Genomic DNA, 23,345 nt, shown 5'->3' on the forward strand with positions numbered 1-23,345 from the left:
ATTCACATTTTGGTTCTTTCGAAACAGGGATAACTCGAACGTTTCCTCAGGTCTCTACGAGTTCGACACAGCTAGGTTTGAATGTATGCTTGGTTTGTACCTATACACTGTAATTATTCAGTCATGTACAGAAAGGGGATATCATTAAGGTCATGTGATACTTTAGGTCTTCCAATCTCTGTCAATGCCTCGCTGACCACCTTTAAAACATAAATCCAGGGGTATAAACAGCCCATTCACCATGGGATATTGCTATACGTGGCTAAAAACCATTCTCACTCACTCATACTCGCAATCTCATTCACTCACATGTATATTTTCACCGAACTGACAGGAAAATACGTACACACGTACATTTATATCACAAAACGCCAATTCACTTCCCGGAATGAGTATAGTCAGTCGCCAATGCGAGGGTTGAGTAGTGCGAGAGCTGCACTCTCGTCCGTGCCGCCGAACACAAAGTTCTCAAACAAACTGGTTCGAGAAACGAGATGGCACCTGTCGTGGCACTGTTCTTCATCTGGGCTCAGTTGGACACTATTGCCGGTAAGTAACTCCATACATAAACACACACTGTGTGTCGAGTTCTTGCAAAGGCAAACTGCATGTTTCAAGTGTATGGATCATGTTTCCTAATGGAGCCTTTCCTTGTTAAAGAAATTTTCCCACGGTGATTTGGGGACCTTCAGTTTATATTTGATATCTTTTTCTTGTGTTTGATATTTCGGGGGAAAGAATATTTTTCTGTCACTACTTTAAGATCTGCTTTTATCGCACATGGTATTTTTTACTTCTTGACATCAGCACGTGCACAAAACAGATACTCTAACTGAAATAAGCTACCAAACATGTGAGCACTCCCAATACACTTTTGAACTTGATGTCAATTTCCATTGCCTACTTGGATGATAATCTTCAGAAAATTACTATCAGATAAGAAAGGTGCAACAAGTGCTTTTATTTTATCTTGAATGCATGTGATACTCGCCTTTAATTTAAATTCTGTGAGGGTAATGTGTTCTCTGTGCTGGACTGGGGAAATATTTGTCAACCCACTTACAACTACTTCAGATATGAAATTAAAATAGTTTCATCTCAGAATTATTCACAGGATCATTTTTAAGTCAGTTTTATATTATATCACTTTAACGGATAGTAATTTATATTCATTTTGTCAAAGTGAAATTTGAACCTTACTATATTCTGTTGTTTTTAAAGCAGTATATATAAGAGTTTATACATAAAGTAACACAATTTAGTATTGTTTTCAAAACATTACATTTGTAAATGCAATTAAGCCAAAAGCAGATTAGGTTAAACTTATCCAAAGATTCCGTTTATATAAAGTATAATTTAAATTTTGTTACTTTAAACAGTATACCCACAGCAGGTAAATCATTAAAAGAAATATTTCTCATAGCAAACTGTACCAAGATAAATTCTTTATCAAGTGGATGTTGTACCATGCACCAGTAGATAGGATTATTTCTGGAGCTCAGCAATCTTTATTTAATATGGTCAAATATTCTTGTTTATATAAATGTATGGTTTGATGTCACTATTTAAAACCTTTTCATTAGCTAATACGGAATAAGAGTGAATGAGAGTCATATTTAACAAATATCTGAATCCATAACATCTATACATCTAATATGAATAAAAAACTAACAGAATTAGCAAGCATGATAATAGCATTTCGAACTCATTTAATAAGTCTGCATGTGTTTTCGAAAGTTGTCTGTATATCGTTTAATATTTGGGCCAAGTACTGCTCTGGAAGTCTTGGTCTTGTCTCTAACAGGAACAGAAATGAAACATTTATTACAAAAAAATACTTGCACTCTCAACGACCGTTCAATTTTGTTTTTCAGGGACATCGCTTAAATTGACCCAGACGCAAACTCAAGCCTTCTTGGGACAGTCGTTGCAATTTAAGTGCGACGTCACGACGACCAGCAAAACGGGAGCCTTGCTGTTCGAAAGGAACACGTACGTGAAATGTTCGGTAAAGAGAGATGACTGTACCCAATACACGTCAGACTCGTTGTCCCAGACACAGTACACCTGCGGGTGTGGTCAACAGGGTGACGGCAACTACGTCTACTTCCTCAACGCCTCCTCCTTACATGCTGACGTTGTTGGGGACTGGAGATGCGAATATCAAATGTTCAGCAACACCATCCGTGTCAACCTGACGGGTAAATATTGACACCTACACTTGTATCATATCTAAACGAAAACATCACTTCCTCGTTACCGCTGAAACATCTCTACAACGCAGGTGTGATTTGTGGTTAGGAATATTAGCACATGGTCAGGAGTTGACATGGCCAGGAGTCGGTGTGGCATGGGGAGGTACTTCCTGGCTGCAGGCGCGCGGTAGGGTAGCCTAGTGGTAAAAGCGTTCGTTCGTCACGCGTGAGACACGGGTTCGATTCCCCACATGAGTACACTGTGTGAAGCCCATTTCTGTGTTCCCCCGCCTCGATATTCCTGTAATATGGTTAAGAGCGGCGTAAAACAACACTCACTCACGCATGACTGCATTAGGCACTGCTCTGCTACTTTTCACTTGTAAAGCAGTACGAGTGAGTGAGTGAATATGTTTTTACGACGCTTTTTGCAATATTCCAGCAACTTCACGGCGGAGGACACCAGAAATGGGCTTCACACAGTGTACCCATGTTGGGAATCGAACCCGGGTCTTCAGCGTGACGAGCGGACGCTTTAACCACTGGGCTACCCCACCGCCCCTGAAACTGTTGATCACTGGGACTGTGGTCCAGACACGATTATTTACAGACCGCCGCCACACAGCTGGAATATTTCTAAGTGCGGCGTAAAACTTAAACTCACTCACTTGGGAAATTTATGGGGTTTCTTTATTTTTTTCAATTAAAGAATGAGTGATGTTATCACACGAACATCAGAGGAATCCAGTAGCAAGCTGTGTTCATATATTAAGTCATGTTTAATGAGTCACATGATTAAATATTTTCCCAGACTCGGAGGGTCCAACAGAGATGTCATTGGACAAGACAGAAGTGTCGACCAAGGAGGGAGACAGTGTCAACCTGACCTGCTCGGCCAACTGTCTCCCAGACTGTCGGTACAGCTGGACCAAGGGTGGACAGGACCTGACCAGTCAGACCAGGGAGATTCGGGGTCAAGTCCTGGCTCTGAACAGGGTGGTGGGCGACGACAGCGGCAACTACACCTGCACAGCCGTCAACCCTTCTTCAAACAAAGCCAGCAACGTCTCCATGAACCTTCACGTTCTGAGTAAGTATGTTCGTTTTGCTTCTTTTGTAAAAGCCCATGGGTATTCTAGGCATGCGTTTGGAATCTTTCAGTGATCTTTTGTTTACTGATTCTGGAAAGGGGTTTGTCGCTTTTATTTCGCGAGGTATGATAAATCCTCAGTAACTTGATATCAAGGTCACGTGATATCAAGGATGTGCTTGAGCTCTGCCTGGAATTAATTAGATAGCCTCCGGACTGGTCGACACGGAGTATGCTGTGAGTGGGTGTTGGTGTTAAACCTGCGTCGTTCGTTTTGAAATATTCTGTCTCACTAGAGTAGGACTAGTTGAAGCTCTACACGAATACACGTACAAGCGCCCACAGTTAAATAAACGTGGAGACACAAATATACACACATTCAGGGCTTGCCCCCGGTTTTATTAGTGCAATGATCGCGACGTGTATATCCATCCATTGCACCTCAGTGCCCGTGCTCATCTTAAGAACCCGTGAATATCCGGGTTGGAATAGGACTTCAGCAACCCGGGCTTGTTAAGGCGACAAACGGGATCGGGTGGTCAGGCTCTCTGACTTGGTTGACATTTGCTGTTGATCACTGGATTGTTTGGTCCAAAACTGATTATTTACAGACCGCTGTCACATAGCACATAAGCCACATCCGTGTTGTTAAGTCACACCATTGTTGTTGAGTTACACCCATGTTGTTAAGTCTCACCAGTGTTGTTCAGTCACAATAGTATTAAGTCACACCATTGTTGTTCAGTCACACCATTGTTGTTGAGTTACACCCATGTTGTTAAGTCACACAAGTGTTGTTGAGTCACGCATTGTGTTAAGTCACACAACATTGTTGTACAGTCACACCATTGTTGTTGTTCTTAGTCACACCATTGTTGTTGAGTTACACCCATGTTGTTAAGTTACACAGTCACAATCGTATGTTAAGTCACACCATTGTTGTTGTCACATTGTTGTTAAGTCACACCATTGTTGTTGAGTTGAGTCAGTCACAATCATTGTTGTTAAGTTACACCCGTGTTGTTAAGTCACACCATTGTTGTTGAGTTACACCCATGTTGTTAAGTCACACCAGTGTTGTACAGTCACAATCGTGTGTTAAGTCACATCATTGTTGTTAAGCTACACCATAGTTGTTGAGTCACACCATTGTTGTTGAGTTACACCCATGTTGTTAAGTCACACCAGTGTTGTACAGTCACAATCGTATTGTTAAGACACACCATTGTTGTTGAGTCACATTATTGTTGTTGAGCTACACCATAGTTGTTAAGTCACACCATTGTTATTGAGACACATTATTGTTGTTGAGCTACACCATAGTTGTTGAGTCACACCATTGTTGTTGAGTCACACCATTGTTGTTGAGTTACACCCATTGTTGTTGAGTCACCATTGTTGTTGAGTCACACCATTGTTGAGAGTTACACCCATGTTGTTAAGTCACCCAGTGTTGTTGTCACAATCGTATGTTACACCAGTGTTGTACAGTCACAATCGTATTGTTAAGTTGTTAAGCTACACCATAGTTGTTGACACGCCATTGTTGTTGAAGTCACACCATTGTTGTTAAGTCACACATAGTTGTTGAGTCACACCATTGTTGTTGAGTTACACCCATTGTTGTTGAGTTACACCAGTGTTTGTTTGTTAAGTCACACCATTGTTGTACAGTCACAATCGTATTGTTAATTGTTGTTGAGTGTTGTTGAGTCACACCATTGTTGTTGAGACACATTATTGTTGTTGAGCTATACCATAGTTGTTGAGTCACACCATTGTTGTTGAGACACATTATTGTTGTTGAGCTACACCATAGTTGTTAAGTCACACCATTGTTGTTGAGTCACACCAATGTTGTTAAGTCACACCATTGTTGTCGAGTCACACCATTGTTGTTGAGTTACACCCATGTTGTTAAGTCACACCAGTGTTGTACAGTCACAATCGTATTGTTAAGACACACCATTGTTGTTGAGTCACACCATTGTTGTTGAGACTCATTATTGTTGTTGAGCTACACCATAGTTGTTGAGTCACACCATTGTTGTTAAGTCACACAAGTGTTGTTGAGTCACACCATTGTTGTTGAGTCACACCATTGTTGTTGAGTCACAAACGTGTTATTGAGTCACACCATTGTTGTTGAGTCATGCCATTGTTGTTGAGTCACATCATTGCTGTTGAGTCACACCATTGTTGTTAAGTCACACAAGTGTTGTTGAGTCACACCATTGTTGTTGAGTCACATCATTGTTGTTAAGTCACACAAGTGTTGTTGAGTCATGCCATTGTTGTTAAGCCACATCATTGTTCTTAAGACCACCACTGTTGTTGAGTCACACCATTGTTGTTGAGTCACACCATTGTTGTTGAGTCACACCATGGCTGTTAAGTCACACCATTGTTAAGTCACACAAGTGCTGTTGAGTCACACCATTGTTGTTGAGTCAAACCATTGTGGTTGAGTTACACCATTGTTGTTGAGACACACCATTGTGGTTGAGTTACACCATTGTTGTTGAGACACATCATTGTTGTTAAGCAGCAGCCGCGTTGTTAAATCATTCACTTTTAATGAAGGTTTTGAGGTTACAATCTCCTCAGATCGTTAAGTAATTTTATTTTGGACTACAGTGCGCTTTTATTTATAATATAATTACATAATAGGACTGCAAGCACAGCCTGCCAAGAGACGTCTTGGCTCCGTTTCAGTTTGTAATCTAAGTACAGGCCACGTTTTACAATTGAATGGATTTGATGCAGCTATCCTGTACGCTTCCGTCGACGTTCTGGAGATGAGAGAAGAGTCCCATATGTACACGTAGAGAAAATGTGTCACAAGACCTACACTGAGGGAGTTTAAACCCCTTGTAGCCATTCATATCCATAATTACTGAACGCTCTGAACCGAACTTGGAGCCGAACTTGGAGCCAGGCGACCTATCAGATATCCGTTGCTATCCCACTATCTAGGTGGCATGTTCGACGTTACTGGGATTTGACGGTCTACTGGCCGGACGAGTCAATTTCTTTTGTTCGTGACTGAATGCTGAGCTCGTATTTGACGCTGAAGATACACTGTATATCCACAGCAGAATATCCTGGCTTGGGTTCATTGGTGGTATAGGGGTGCCTCACACATGACTCTAAACTTGACCTTCTGTTGTTCCTGGCGTCGTTGTACAAAGCAACCTTATCAGGGGCGTAGCTACCATTATCAAAAATGCCTGGGCTTACTCATGATTAATGTTAAAAAGGTTGGGAAAGCCCTCAATACTATTTAAATCTAAAGCTTGGCAGTCTATCTGGCTTACACGGAAAATGTGGCTTGCTACGCACATGACAGTCGTTAGTTTATGTTTGGGTATGGGAGTTACCTCACTTTAGCCCTAAGTTCGCTTTGTACAGCTCCACCCACACAAACTCTAAACGGACATCCTAGACAGGGTTGTTGTACCACATTTCGATGACGATCCTCTCAACACAAGGCCGGTCTTCATGGACGACAAGGCGAAGCCGCACCGTGTCCGTGCCATGATATCACGTGCCTCAACTCCCCTTGGCCTAATCCTAGATCCCAGTCCAATTGAAAATGACCGCAATTGTTAATGTCATAGGACCATAATTATCAGCACTGCAAAATGAGTCAATTTTCTGTCATGTTTGCTTCTGAATGAACCAACGTTTTTGGTTCTCTTTGCGTTTAGATCTGCCGTTTAATTATTCCCTGAGGGTCTATATATCGAGATACTAAGTTAAATTGAGGTTTAAATTGCTATTGTTAATTTTAACATGTCGGTTCTATGCAAAATATATGGTGTTGCGATACTTTTTTCCTTGTGTATACAAAGAACTGGACTCGTGAAGGCTTGGTCACAAATGCTGATTTTCTTTCTTCAATCTGTAACACATGTCATCGGTTCCCAATTGCGCAGGTCGATGCTCATGCTGTTGATCACTGGATTGTCTGGTCCAGACTCGATTATTTCGAGTGCGGCGTAAAACTAACCTCACCCACTCTTCAATCTGTAGTGTTATGCCAATATAAATATCGCCAATACGCTGCTATGCTGGGATAAGGACATCGTTTTATCACCATCAGTTACGGTCACGGGATCGTCGCGTGTTACCGTCACCGGGTAACTGGGTAACCTACCTCTCACGACTGTAACAGCAAATTATCACCATTGGTTAAGCCATTGAGATTCGGCTGCTGTACTTGTCTGTTGTATACGGGTCCTGACTTTGTATTGTCTGACGACAACAACCCAAGGGTCGTGCAACTGCTGCTACGGATTGTCCAACGTTAAACCTTTGAACAGTTGACGTTAAGCAACGTTGAGCGCGGAGAGTCCTTGGATGGGTGACCGTGTTCGGTAGCTTGACTCCTGAGAGTTTCTAGGACTTCACTTCTGTCCCACAACGAAGCACATGTGACACATGTGGTCTCACCTTAGGCAAGTGAGTTTGTTCAAACTTGCTTCTGTTCACCCAGCGCTTTGAGCCTGATAGTCATCCTGGAATGGCGCTATGAAAGTAGACTGTTATAACCCACCCTAGGCACGCTCACATTGTTGATTTGTTAGTCGCAGCACTCTCGCTTTTTGATTATATTCAAAATGAGCAATGCCTGCTTTCCAGTATATGTAAATAAAGAGTGAGTGAGTGAGTGAGTGAGTGGGTTTTACGCCGCTTTTAGCAATATTCAAGCAATATCACGGCGGGGGACACCAGAAATGGGCTTCACACAATGTGCCCATGTGGGGAATCGAACCCGGGCCTTCAGCGTGACGAGCGAAGGCTTTAACCACTAGGCTACCCCACCGCCCCTTGTAAATAAAGAACATATAAACACCATAAATATATTTAAAAGTGGTTTGACTGTAGTATATGTTGTTTAATCGAATATAATCCCGAAACAACCGGTGTGTACTTTCTTTTGTATACCGGTATATTTGTGGATGTCCATCACCACAGCAACGACAAAAGAGGACGGTGTGCTACTGTGGCGACGTTTCTGTTGAATATCCATGTGTACATATGTGTTTTGTGTGCCACAACAGAGACATAAATTCCATTTCCTTCGACCTACTTATGAAATAGCTTCCTTGTGCTGTAAAAAGGTGACGGCAAGCCTGTCCCATTCTCTCCTACATAGTTGTTGCCTGGTAACATATATTTACCCGTAACATATTCATTGTAGCTTCCTCAGTATATATAATTGTTTATAATTAACTCTTCTGTTTTTTCCTGGTTGTCACAAGTTTCCTGTAACCAGAAAGTGAGTGAGTGAGGGGGTGAATCCAGTTTAACGTCGCGCTCAGCAATATTCCAGCTATATGGCGGCGGTCTGTGCATAATCGACTGTGGACCAGACAATCCAGTGATCAGCAGCTTGAGTATCGATCTAAGCAGCTCATGCTGTTGATCACTGGATTGTCTACCAGAAAGAACATTCTGTGCGTCTAGTGTATATTACTACTCTTTACGTGACTTGTAATGACGTAAATGCGGTCTAGGTGTATCACACAAAGTAAACGAACGCATATAATGCCTTAGATGCACCTGAATCCCACATATTGGATTAATCTATATCGGAGCTAGTTTCACTCGTCTACGTGACGATCACGTTACAAAACGCAGTCGTTACCCTTATCTATCTGTTGTACTATCAATAACAAATATCATGTGACGTTGCGTCACTTACGTGTTCCCGGCATGAAGTAAACATCATCCTCATTTATCCAGTGCATTATATCTTCATTATGTGACGCAGGGGTGGATCTTTAGGCACCGCCATTCGTTGCGCGGAGTAGTGAGTGAGTGAGTGAGTGTGGTTTTACGCCGCTTTTAGCAATATTCCAGCAATATCACGGTGGGGACACCAGAAATGGGCTTCACACATTGTACCCATGTTGGGAATCGAACCCGGGTCTTCGACGTGACGAGCGAACACTTTAACCACTAGGCTACCCCACCGCCCTCACCGGAATGGTAAACGTCACTCACTCACTCACTCCATGTCTTCATACCACAGGAACCTGGCACCCTGATATAACTAGCATGCTGATAAAATCCCACACACTCCATTCTAATATATTCCCTGAACACATTCAGAGCCACAACCGTGATAAGTAACTCTGACGTCAGTTCCGACAGAATAGAGAAAACACCCTGGAATATCGAGGATGGTATTAGACCCCACGTTTAGTAATCGGAGCTTACAAAAGTGACAGAAAAAAAGGAAATAAGACAATAAAAACAGAAGTGTACTTTCTTTTGTACGTCAGTTTATTATATAAATGATTTAGAAACTCACAGAAGCATATGTTTCTCGAGCCAGCATGCTTGCCGAGCGTTCAGTGAGTTGGCAAACATTAGCCTCAGTGATCTTATCCTAGTGAGGTCTGGCGATGAGGCTTTTTAATCGTTCCGTACAAGATTATTGCTCCGCTTTGCTGCTTTGCATGCAGGGGGCCAAGTCTCAAATTACCACTCCTCACAATCTGTTGCCTTTGATTAGAATTAAAGCCTGTTATTCAGGGAAGCAACTAGGCTACATTTAAGTGGCTGCAAAACCCTTTGTGCGAAAGTCTCCAATCCCCCGCTAAATCACCGTCCCATCCCATTCACCGGAAACAAACATTCAGATTAGGTCCATTTAAACGCTATGACCTGCATTTTACGTAAAAAATTATCTATAGCAAATAATAAAGAAAGTTATCAAAATAACCCTAAATAAAGCACATTGCATGAAATTTGATGTCACGTATCGGGTATGTGCACAGTGAACTCACTCACTTTTTGCAAGCTTTTGTTTACATCTGAAGTTCACACATCTGATATAAAAGATTGAAGTACGGTTGATAATTCTCTCTTGCCTTTGAATGTTGTGGAAAACACATTAATTTCAACCTAAATGGACGTACGGCATGCCACGGCTTGCATAAAATCAGCGTCTCCGCACCGTTGCTATTCTGGAGACTGGAATGGCCCAAAATGACGAGGCCAGACATTTTGGTGTCCATCGAAATACGATCTCATCTCTATGGAGACGTTTCCAACATAATGGAAACACGAGAAATTTGCCTCGGACCTGCCGTCCACGGGAGACGTCACGTCAGCAAGACAACCACATTCGGCTGACCCATCTAAGGAATCGCTTCCATACTGACATTTTGACTGCTCGGACCATTCCTGGCTTACGCCGAATCAGTCCCAGAACTATACGGAACGGACTAGGGGAGGACAACGTACGGCCCTGGCGGCCTGCAATACGTCTAATTTTGTTCCAACGTCACCGACAGGCACGTCTTGCCATCTACAGCATCAACAGTACACGAGACAAGATTGGGGTGGTGTTTTGTCTACTGACGAGTTGATATTTCATCTTGACAGCTCAGATGGCAGCGCGAGGGTGTGCAGATGGTGAGGTGAACGGTATGCTGACCCGTGCGTTGTTCTACGTCGACAGTATGGTGGCGAAAGCGTTATGGTATGGGGAAACATCACATCTCATGGTCGGACACAAAATGTCATTGTCAATGGCAATCTGACAGGTCTGCGATACAGGGATGAGATAAATGGGCTTCATGTGCAGCCATTCATTCAAGGACAGATTATGCCCGTCCACATGGCGCTACTGTTGTGACAGATATCGTGAGATAGCAGAACATTCCGGTACTCCCCTGGTCAGCTGTTTCTCCGGACCTGTCCCCTGTCGAACACACTTGGGATGAAATGGAGAGGAATGAGCCATTGACGCAAGCTGAATTGAGACAAGCGATTGTTTAGATATGGAACAACATTCCCCAAGCTTTGTCAACGCCAAACCCGACATACTGAATTTGTGACACCACATCTCTTCAAAGACTCGTGTCACGATGCCTGGTGTCAAACTGGGTGCTGGGTGCTAAACTCAGAATAACATCAGGTCAGCCATTGAGAATACAGAAACAACTGTCACGGCACACAATACTGACAAATAGCGAGTCTGATGCCGATTTAATTATATGTTTAATCACAATCGGACTTGGTTTAATCAATGTTGAAAAGTACCACTGACAAGAACTTGTAACATGTAATAGTATGAAAACGACAGAAACAATCGGTTTACTTCATGTAGAACTGTTTTCGCGATTAAAATATAAATGATATTTTTGCATTAAAATTTGGTATACATGTTCCTGATGACTTTATCTTGAACCCAGTCAGTTATAGCAATTTTCTAGTAAATGTTTTAAGGCCTTAACTTCCAATACCGTTTAGGGAAGAAATGTGGAAGACATCTCTGGATTTAACATTTCAATTACCAACCTGCTAAAATATTCGATATGAAGATAAGCCCAATACTTCTATATGGCTTTGAAATATGGGGATTACAACAATATGACAGTATTGAAAGAGTTCATTTATATGCATGCAAAAAGTTGCTTGGTGTAAAACCGAACACATGTAATATGATGGTTTACGGAGAATTAGGTAGATTCCCCTTGTTTATGTACTCTTCCATTAAAGCCATAATGTATTGAGTAAAATTACTGCACATGACATGCCATAGGTTTCCGAAAAAATGTTATGATATGATGAAATTGTATGACGAAAATGGGAAGAGAAATTGGGTGACTGATATTAGAGAGCTGTTGTACAAAACTGGTTATCGTTATGTGTGGTGTGATCCCAATGTTCAGTTCCATGCAAATTTTATCATATCATTTACACAAAGACAGAAAAATATGTATTTCCAATCTTGGTCGGAATTATTACTTCTATCCACAAAATGTTTATACTATAATCAATGGAAATCGGACATACGTTTTGAAGACTATTTAGCAAAATCGACGTAAAGAAGTTTTGTATAGCTCTCTCTCATTTTCGTTGCTCTTCCCATGCATTATTTATTGAAACTGGTAGGTATACAGGTATACAAAGTGAAAACAGAATATGTCAATTATGTAATATGAATTCTGTTGAGGATGAACTACATTTCCTTCTAATCTGTCCTGTTTATACGACTCTACGAACGAACTACCTAAAGCCATACTATTATAAGCATCCAAGTGTAAGAAACTTAATTCCACTATTAACAGATACTACCACATCACTATTACAGAATCTGGCAATGTTCATCTATTTCGCTTTGAGTTTAAGAAAAAGTATTGTTACAGAAAAGAATTTATAAATGATTTCTATCAACTCATGTAAACTCTAAATGTACTACAGGCCTGTGGCCTTTTTAAGTACTGAAGTAAATATTGATTGATTGATACCAACCTGCTATTTAACTAGCCTTTGCATGTGTTCGTTGACAGAAGTCACCGGCAGGATCCCTGACACCTTGTACTAGCACTACTTGGTAGTTATCCATTAATACATTAGTATGCTATTGCTTGAATTGAACAGTGGAGTCTGTTTTAGCGGCTATTACATGCGATTAAAAATTGTTTCGTTTGTTTTTAGCCGCTCCGAAAAAGAAAGAGGGGGCATCCTTCACCCCGACCTTGAGAACCTCGAAAGGTGAAACGGCCAGATTGGAGGTCACCTTCTCCGGCGACCCGCCACCAGAGGTCAGCTTGTGCAAGATTGAAGAGGGAAGTCTGACCCCTGTGAACAATGTGGTCGAGGAAACAGTGTTTCAAGGTAGGTAGGGCTCCATTCTGGCTCCGTTAAAGATGGGTGGGGAGTTCTGTCCTTTGAACAGAGGAGACTGGGGAGATAATACACCAAGGTAGGTGGGGAGATCTGTCCTTTGATCAGAGGAGAGTGGGAACACAGTAGTCTAAGGTAGGTGGGGAGCTCTGTCCTTTGTACAGAGGAGAGTGGGAGATAGTTGTCTAAGGTAGGTGGGTCGCTCTGTCCCTTGTACAGAGGAGAGAGTGGGTACATAGTTTGTCAGAGGGAGAGGTAGGTGGGGGGGCTCTGTCCCTTGTACAGAGGATGTCCCTTGTACAGAGGAGAGTGGGAACATAGTTGTCTAAGGTAGGTGGGGAGCTCTGTCCCTTGTACAGAGGAGAGTGGGAACATAGTAGTCTAAGGTAGGTGGGGAGCTCTGTCCCTTGTACAGAGGGAGAGTGGGAACATAGTAGTCTAAGGTAGGTGGGGAGCTCTGTCCTTTGTACAGAGGAGAGTGGGGAGATAATAGACCAAGGTAGGTGGGGAGATCTGTCCTTTGATCAGAGGAGAGCGGGAACACAGTAGTCTAAGGTAGGTGGGGAGATCTATCCTTTGTACAGAGGAGAGTGGGGACATAGTAGTCTAAGGTAGGTGGGGAGCTCAGTCCCTTGTACAGAGGATAATGGGAACATAATAGTCTAAGGTAGGTGGGGAGCTCTGTCCCTTGTACAGAGGAGAGTGGGGAGATAATAGACCAAGGTAGGTGGGGAGCTCTGTCCCTTGTACAGAGGAGAGTGGGAACATAGTAGTCCAAGGTAGGTGGGGAGCTCTGTCCCTTGTACAGAGGATAATGGAACATAGTAGTCTAAGGTAGGTGGGGAGCTCTGTCCCTTGTACAGAGGAGAGTGGGGAGATAAAAGACCAAGGTAGGTGGGGAGCTCTGTCCATTGTACAGAGGAGAGTGGGGACATAGTAGTCTGTCCCTTGTAAGAGGATAAGGGAACATAGGGGTGGGGAGCTCTGTCCTTTGTACAGTCCCCAAGGTTGTACAGTCCCTTGTACAGAGGAGAGTGGGGACATAATAGACCAAGGTAGGTGGGGAGCTCTGTCCCTTGTACAGAGGAGAGTGGGAACATAATAGTCCAAGGTAGGTGGGGAGCTCTGTCCCTTGTACAGAGGAGAGTGGGGACATAGTAGTCTAAGGTAGGTGGGGAGCTCTGTCCCTTGTACAGAGGAGAGTGGGAACATAGTACTCTAAGGTAGGTGGGGAGCTCTGTCCCTTGTACAGAGGGAGAGTGGGAACATAATAGACCAAGGTAGGTGGGGAGCTCTGTCCCTTGTACAGAGGGAGAGTGGGGAGCTCTGTCCCTTGTACAGAGGATAAGTAGTCTAAGGTAGGTGGGGAGCTCTGTCCCTTGTACAGAGGATAATGGGAACATAGTAGTCTAAGGTAGGTGGGGAGCTCTGTCCCTTGTACAGAGGAGAGTGGGGAGATAATAGACCAAGGTAGGTGGGGAGCTCTGTCCCTTGTACAGAGGAGAGAGGAGTAAGGTGGGGGGAGCATAGTAGTTGTACAGAGGATAAGGTAGGGGGGGAGCTCTGTCCCTTGTACAGAGGAGAGTGGGGAGAACATAATAGACCAAGGTATAGCTAGTCCCTTGTAAGGTAGGTGGGGATAATAGACTCTGTCCCTTGTACAGAGGAGAGTGGGGAACATAGGGGAGCTAGTCCAAGGTAGGTGGGGAGCTCTGTCCCTTGTACAGAGGAGGGAACATGGGAAGAGGAGAGTGGGAGGTGGGGGTAGCTCTGTCCTTTGTACAGAGGAGAGTGGGAACATAATAGGTAGGTGGGGAGCTCTGTCCCTTGTGTACAGAGGAGAGTGGGAACATAGTAGTCTAAGGTAGGTGGGGAGCTCTGTCCCTTGTACAGAGGAGAGTGGGAACATAGTAGTCCAAGGTAGGTGGGGAGCTCTGTCCCTTGTACAGAGGAGAGTGAGGAGATAATAGACCAAGGTAGGTGGGGAGCTCTGTCCCTTGTACAGAGGATAATGGGAACATAGTAGTCTAAGGTAGGTGGGGAGCTCTGTCCTTTGTACAGAGGAGAGTGGGGAGATAATAGACCAAGGTAGGTGGGGAGATCTGTCCCTTGTACAGAGGAGAGTGGGAACATAGTAGTCTAAGGTAGGTGGGGAGCTCTGTCCCTTGTACAGAGGAGAGTGGGAACATAGTAGTCTAAGGTAGGTGGGGAGCTCTGTCCCTTGTACAGAGGAGAATGGGAACATAGTAGACCAAGGTAGGTGGGGAGCTCTGTCCCTTGTACAGAGGATAATGGGAACATAGTAGTCTAAGGTAGGTGGGGAGCTCTGTCCCTTGTACAGAGGATAATGGGAACATAGTAGTCTAAGGTAGGTGGGGAGATGTGTGTGTGTGTGTTTATATATATATATATTGACATCTTTAAATAGAATACTGATTATCAATATATTTAAAACAATTGAACTGTCTTTAATTTCTTGATAAATGTTAAAACGGCTTGCCATACGTGAACAGCAGTAAGTGAAAACGTTCCGTACGTAACCAGACAGAAGGTTGAGACAAGGTACAAAAGGTAACCAGGGATCTCTTGCTCTGATAGAGACCCATGTTCAAGGTTTGACGGCATATAATTTCGAAATACATTATTTTTTCTGTTGATCAACTTTAACAACGATTTTAATCTGAATCATTCAGTAGAGGTATTTTCCAAATCCTCTATGAAGTTTGTTTTTGGCGCATGCTGTTTGTAACAGACCCCACCGTCGCGGTGTGGGTGCCAGTCTGCTAGTTGGTTTTGGATTTTTGTGGACCAAGTTTCACATGATTGTTTCAGCTACCCCAGGGAGAGTGGGAGGCAGTGTGACTGCTGTGTTTGACGTGAAGGTGGAGACGGACGGCGACCTGGGCATGTACTATGTCTCAGCCGTGAACATCGTGGATAGGACCGTCGTCTACTTTGAACTGCGGGGTGAAGGTTAGTGACAGTTCTGCAGGCACTTGGTGAGTGTCTGTCTGTAGGTTCGCGTGTGTGCATATATGTGTCTTTCTTTTAGTTTCCCCCTCCATGTCTAGTTGGAGTTTTTTTCCGCTTGTTTTTCTGAATGTCTTACCTAAGTCACCTACCTTCTGTCAACATTCATTCTCACCCATCGCTCAATCTCTGCTCATCTCTTGTTATCCCACTTTAGCTCTCCTCTGCTTTCTCTCCCGTTCTCCAAGTGTTTCTACGGAATTCAATTTATTTCCAATGCCCTTCTCTCCCCATCTGTCAATTTGTCTCCGCCTCAATCCACCACTCAAGAGTTGCCTCCCTTGCGCTTCTCTCCCCATCTGCCAATGTGTCTCCGCCTCAATCCACCACTCAAGAGTTGCCTCCCTTGCGCTTCTCTCCCCATCTGTCAATGTATCTCCGCCTCAATCCACCACTCAAGAGTTGCCTCCCTTGCGCTTCTCTCACCATCTGCCTCCGCCTCAATGTTGCCTCTCTTGCGCTTCTCTCCCCATCCCAATGTGTCTCCGCCTCAATCCACCACTCAAGAGTTGCCTCCCTTGCCCTTCTCTCACTATCTGTCAATGTATCTCCGCCTCAATCCACCACTCAAGAATTGCCTCTCTTGCCTGTCTCTACCCATCTGTCAATGAATCTCCGCCTCAATCCACCACTCAAGAGTTGCCTCCCTTGCGCTTCTCTCCCCATCTGCCAATGTGTCTCCGCCTTAAATCATCCACCCAAGAGTTGCCTCCCTTGCGCTTCTCTCACCATCTGCCAATGTGTCTCCGCCTCAATCCACCACTCAAGAGTTGCCTCCCTTGCCCTTTTCTCCCCATCTGTCAATTTGTCTCCGCCTCAATCCACCACTCAAGAGTTGCCTCCCTTGCGCTTCTCTCCCCATCTGCCAATGTGTCTCCGCCTCAATCCACCACTCAAGAGTTGCCTCTCTTGCCCTTCTCTCAATCATCTGCCAATGTGTCTCCCCCTCAATCCATTATTCTTTACCTCATCATTCTTTATCGTTTTGTATTGGTGTAAAGTTGGGATACTGATAAGGCTGTATTGATATATTGGCATGACTGTATTATATTGTAGGTGATCAGACTCTGGGTGCCCTTTGCAGCGAAACAGACAATGATGGAGGTACGTCATAACATATCCTGATAGAGGTACGTCATAACATATCCTTATGGAGGTAATTCATAACATATCCTGATAGAGGTACGTCATACCATATCCTGATAGAGGTATGTTATAACATATCCTGATGGAGGTACGTCATAACATATCCTGATAGCGGTACACCCAAACATATCCTGATGGAGGTAATTCATAACATACCCTGATAGAGGTACACCAAAACATATCCTGATGGAGGTACGTCTTAACATATCCTGATGGAGGTACGTCGTAACATATCCTGATGGAGGTACGTCATAACATATCCTGATAGAGGTATGTCATAACATATCCTGATGGAGGTACGTCATAACATACCCTGATGGAGGTACGTCGTAACATATCCTGATGGAGGTACGTCATAACATACCCCGATGGAGGTAAGTCTTAACATATCCTGATGGAGGTACGTCGTAACATATCCTGATGGAGGTACGCCATAACATATCCTGATGGAGGTACGTCTTAACATATCCTGATAGAGGTACGTCATAACATACCCTGATGGAAGTACATCTTAACATATCCTGATGGAGGTACGTTGTAACATATCCTGATGGAGGTACGCCATAACATATCCTGATGGAGGTACGTCGTAACATATCCTGATGGAGGTACGTCGTAACATATCCTTATGGAGGTACACCAAAACATATCCTGATAGAGGTACGTCATAACATATCCTGTTAATGGAGGTACGTCATAACATATCCTGATGGAGGTACGTCATAACATATCCTGATAGCGGTACACCCAAACATATCCTGATGGAGGTAATTCATAACATACCCTAATAGAGGTACACCAAAAGATATCCTGATGGAGGTACGTCTTAACATATCCTGATGGAGGTACGTCATAACATATCCTGATGGAGGTACGTCATAACATATCCTGATGGAGGTACGTCATAACATATCCTGATGGAGGTACGTCTTAACATATCCTGATGGAGGTACGTCGTAACATATCCTGATGGAGGTACGTAACATATAACATACCCAAAACATATCCTGATGGAGGTACGTCATAACATATCCTGATGGAGGTACGTCATAACATATCCTGATGGAGGTACGTCATAACATATCCTGATGGAGGTACGTCATAACATATCCTGATGGAGGTAATTCATAACATATCCTGATGGAGGTACGTCAAAACATATCCTGATGGAGGTACGTCTTAACATATCCTGATGGAGGTACGTCTTAACATATCCTGATGGAGGTACGTCATAACATATCCTGATGGAGAGGTATGTCATAACATATCCTGATGGAGGTACGTCGTAACATATCCTGATGGAGGTACGTCGTAACATATCCTGATGGAGGTACGCCATAACATATCCTGATGGAGGTACGTCGTAACATATCCTGATGGAGGTACGTCATAACATATCCTGATGGAGGTACGTCATAACATATCCTGATGGAGGTACATCTTAACATATCCTGATGGAGGTACGTCGTAACATATCCTGATGGAGGTACGCCATAACATATCCTGATGGAGGTACGTCGTAACATATCCTGATGGAGGTACGTCGTAACATATCCTGATGGAGGTACGTCATAACATATCCTGATGGAGGTACGTCGTAACATATCCTGATGGAGGTACGTCATAACATACCCCGATTGAGGTAAGTCTTAACATATCCTGATGGAGGTACGTCGTAACATATCCTGATGGAGGTACGCCATAACATATCCTGATGGAGGTACGTCTTAACATATCCTGATAGAGGTACGTCATAACATACCCTGATGGAAGTACATCTTAACATATCCTGATGGAGGTACGTTGTAACATATCCTGATGGAGGTACGCCATAACATATCCTGATGGAGGTACGTCGTAACATATCCTGATGGAGGTACGTCGTAACATACCCTGATGGAGGTACGTCATAACATACCCTGATGGAGGTACATCTTAACATATCCTGATGGAGGTACGTCGTAACATATCCTGATGGAGGTACGTCGTAACATATCCTGATGGAGGTACGTCATAACATATCCTGATGGAGGTACGTCATAACATACCCTGATGGAGGTACGTCTTAACATATCCTGATGGAGGTACGCCATAACATATCCTGATGGAGGTACGTCTTAACATATCCTGATGGAGGTTCGTCATAACATACCATCATTGATGGGGGTACGTCATAACATACATGTACCCTTATGGAGATACGTCATAATAGATCCCGATGGGGTATGTCACAGCATATACCGTTTGAGGTAGGTCATAACATAACCTGATGGAGATACGTCATAACATAACCTGATGGAGGTACGTCATAACATATCCTGATAGAGGTATGTCATAACATATCCTGATGGAGGTACTTCACAACATATACTTATGCAGGTACGTCATAGCACTCTCACCTTACGTCTTCTTATCCACGTCCAATTTCACATACCACTACATATCTGTATTTCCAGGAATGCGCATGTTCGGATTTGGAGCCTGTGTCGGTGCATGCGTCATGCTCGCTGTCGGAATCATAATTGCTGTTGTAGTCTTCAGAAAGTACCACAAGATGAAAAGAGGTAAACTGTCTTTGGTTGAAGATCTCAAACACTTATCTCATTACTGAAATCCTAACTCATAAGGACACATGCCTGTGTCATACACTTCAAGGTGCTCACCGGTCAGCGAACACTTAATGCTAGCATTGACTTGTCGGGTGTTCCATGTATTTGGTTGAATTTTGTTTGAATTATGTTCATGGTGTCTTCATGTGACACTGACGAGAGGATAATTTGGTGCAATCTGAAATTCTCTGTGTGTTTGGAGAGGCCTGTGCCCTTTTCGCGAACACCATGTCTCAATTATCAAATTATTAAATCAGGTACTTCCCATGACTATTTTGCCTTAACGGATGATGGAACTAGTGTCAGAAGATGATTCCTTTCATCGACAAAGCAGTTGTCTAACCTGAGTGTCTATCACTGATGAATGACATATCTTCCATCAGAAAGTTGATTTGTGAATTAACGAATGACATATCCTTTATAAGTCAATGGGCATAGATGAGTTAATGAATGACATACTTTGTCAGTTAAATGAAGGATAAATTGCTGGGGAATGAATTGCTGAATGGCACATCCTTTATCAGGCGATGAATGGATGCATGAATCTACGAAACACATATCTTTTGTCAGTTAATGTATGTGTAACTTACATGTGTAACATATCCTTTATAAGGGCATTGGCGCATGAATGAATTAATGATATATTCATCAGGCAATGAACGCATGAATTAATTAATGGTATATTCATCAGGCAATGTACGCATGAATTAATGAATGACATATCCTTTGTCAGGCAATGTACGCATGATTTAATGAATGATATATTCATCAGGCAATGGATGCATGAAGTAATGAATGACATATCCTTTGTCAGGCAATGAACGCATGATTTAATGAATGATATATTCATCAGGCAATGGATGCATGAATTAATGAATGACATATCCTTTGTCAGGCAATGAACGCATGATTTAATGAATGATATATTCATCAGGCAATGGATGCATGAATTAATGAATGACATATCCTTTGTCAGGCAATGAACGCATGATTTAATGAATGATGTATTCATCAGGCAATGGATGCATGAATTAATGGATGACATATCTTTTGTCAGGCAATGAACACATGAATTAATGAATGACATATCCTTTGTCAGGCAATGAACGCATGAATTAATGAATGATACATTCACCAGGGAATGGATGAAAAAGTAGTAAATGGCAAATTATTCATCTGGCAACGAACTACCAAACATACAAGAGAATGAATTTATGCATCATTTAATTTTCTAACTGTTACTTTTAAGGTTTGAAATATAATTAGGCCACTGGCAATATTATTTGTCATTTGTCTTTACAGATTTGGAATTCCCATATGCTTCGACTATCAGGTTTGTGAAACTTGTCACATGTAGCAACTTACATCGGATGAGGACAGTATAGTATGCTAGTATGATAAGCTTCGGAAGTATGTGGAGGTGAAACATATTGAGGATAACTTCTTCCCGTTTCCTGATGCAGAGACAATCAAGGTCGCTCGTTGTAGTGTAGGGGAGATAATTCAAACTTGAAACTCGTATTTTCCGAATAACTAAATTCTTTTCACCTGGATTTTTCCCTTAGGAATATATATTTCACTAATTAACGCCTATAGTTTTGTATAGATTCTTAATTTCTTCAATACTTAGATATTTAGTCTGTGAACTTTACATTCGCTAAACACCGTACATAACCTGACCTTATATTTGCAGTAAACATACAATTTCTAGCAAAGCTGAAACAACCGTACCAGTGAGCTAGTTTTGTCTTTCACCAGTATTCCAGTAATATCACAGGCTCCGGGGGAATCGAACCATGGATGTCAGAGTGGCGATCGATTGCTTAAAACGAAAGTAACAAACAAACAACACGAGACGTCTTTCTTTCCAACTGACAAATCGTGAAATGTGGACCTCCCTAAATATTCGGTCTCAATTAATAACTAACAAAATCGTCCTTCGTCTGTTACAAGATTCACGAGAAACCTAATTTGCTTCGTCACCACCTGATATGTTTTTACCTGTCTCCGTAGTCCCCTCAGTGGTATGGATCCGAGCCACTACCAGGAACTCCCCTCCCCCAAGGATTGGAAGAAACAGCTGCAAGATGGAGGGTACATTCTGCCGGAAGGGGATCGTCCTGAGGGTAAGGAACAATTCTTTTGGTTAAGTGGTTGTTTTCTGGACCGCTTCCCAATTTGATGAAACAATATTTCCGCTATTTTCCTGTGGATGAAGGATCGCACCTTTAGGAACAAGAATTGTCCTAAAACGATAGGATAGGGGATGTAACTCTTGGATAAGGGGCAACGCCCTAGGGTTGTGGGAACGTGAAAGAACAATTTACAGTATTAATATAATGACTTCACAGAATATGCAGTAGTAGTACGTACCATAGACGTAGATCTAGCAGTCAAATATGTTATAGCAATCGATCTGTTTTATTGCAGTGTACTCTATTAAGACTCATGAAAAACCGGTTGAGGACAAGGCCATCGCAACCAAGGCGGCAACTAATCCAATCTACGACCACATCAGCCTCTACGGCGACAGCACCTTCCCAAGACAGTAAGGATGCCACCATACACACGGCATTATTCTGCCATCATCCATAACCCTAGCATCAACACGAGCCCTATCCTAATCACTAATCATAACATCATACATTCATCCTCATCCTCATCTTGTACATCAACATCAACATCAACCCCATCACCAACTTATTCCCAACATAAACCCAACCTCATTCCCATTGTCATCTTCATCATAACCCTATCCCAACGTCGTCCTCATCCTCAACCCAAACGTCAACGTTTTTCCGGAAACTTGAAGGACGTGTAGAGAAACGGTCCGGAAACCTAACTGAAACTTAAGTTTCCATTTCATTTCCGTTGGGTTTCCGGTGTCCAGAAATCAAGTTATTTTTCCTGTGAACCTTCACCCCAAACCATGGGTACAATGAGTGAAGCCCGTTTCTGGTGTCCCCCGCCGTGATATTGCTGGAATATTGCTAAAAGCGGCGTAAAACCAAACTCAGTCAGTCAGTCACCCCAAACCATCCTTATCACCGACCCCACGTCCATGTTCAAATTCAGCCTTAATTCAAAGGCTAAAGGCCTAAACCCATCACCAACACCAACCGTAGTTAACCCCAACATCATCCTCAACCCTAACATCATCCTCAACCCCAACATCATCTCTGCATCATCTTCTGCCCAAAAGTCCAACCGGAACCTCAAGTACCTGAACACAAACATCATCCACATAGAGCAGGTAACTTGTGCTGACCAATGCATGTTTATTCTTCCGATGGTCGTTACGGCGTTGTTTTGCTTATATAATTTCTTTGGCCACAGGAACAGCAACTGCAGCACCAGTAGCAGCTAAACAACTTGGCCGACATGGACGATGTTGAAGGAGACACTGGCCAGTGTCCATTCAATTCAAGCAAGAGACGCCAGTCTGTTTGAGAGAATAGTTACGAAGCATAATTTGTCTGCGGTACTTCACAATACGATTTCTATGATCAACGGCTTCTATATGTTCATGTTCTCAAAACCTAGCCTGATTTATGTATGTTCAAGTTTAGGTGCATATACTTCTCTGAGATGCATTAACCTCACTGTGGTTTCTTGTTTGATTCT

At 42.9% G+C, this 23,345-nt stretch overlaps 1 protein-coding gene across 1 annotated transcript; it reads left to right on the forward strand.

Annotated features, from left to right (window-relative positions):
- The first annotated feature begins 380 nt into the window (after positions 1-380).
- Positions 381-23,192, forward strand: LOC124256968 (leucine-rich repeats and immunoglobulin-like domains protein 3). The gene is made up of 11 exons (XM_046690926.1): positions 381-549; positions 1,875-2,201; positions 3,007-3,285; positions 12,748-12,927; positions 15,769-15,909; positions 17,023-17,070; positions 19,569-19,676; positions 21,024-21,054; positions 21,735-21,847; positions 22,152-22,269; positions 23,058-23,192. Exons 1-11 carry the CDS (start codon positions 495-497, stop codon positions 23,086-23,088), a joined length of 1,431 nt encoding a protein of 476 aa, XP_046546882.1. The 5' UTR covers positions 381-494; the 3' UTR covers positions 23,089-23,192.
- Positions 23,193-23,345: the final 153 nt, after the last annotated feature.

Source organism: Haliotis rubra, unplaced genomic scaffold, assembly GCF_003918875.1.
Source record: "Haliotis rubra isolate DU_JTF1 unplaced genomic scaffold, ASM391887v1 Scf645, whole genome shotgun sequence".
Taxonomy (NCBI): domain Eukaryota; kingdom Metazoa; phylum Mollusca; class Gastropoda; order Lepetellida; family Haliotidae; genus Haliotis; species Haliotis rubra.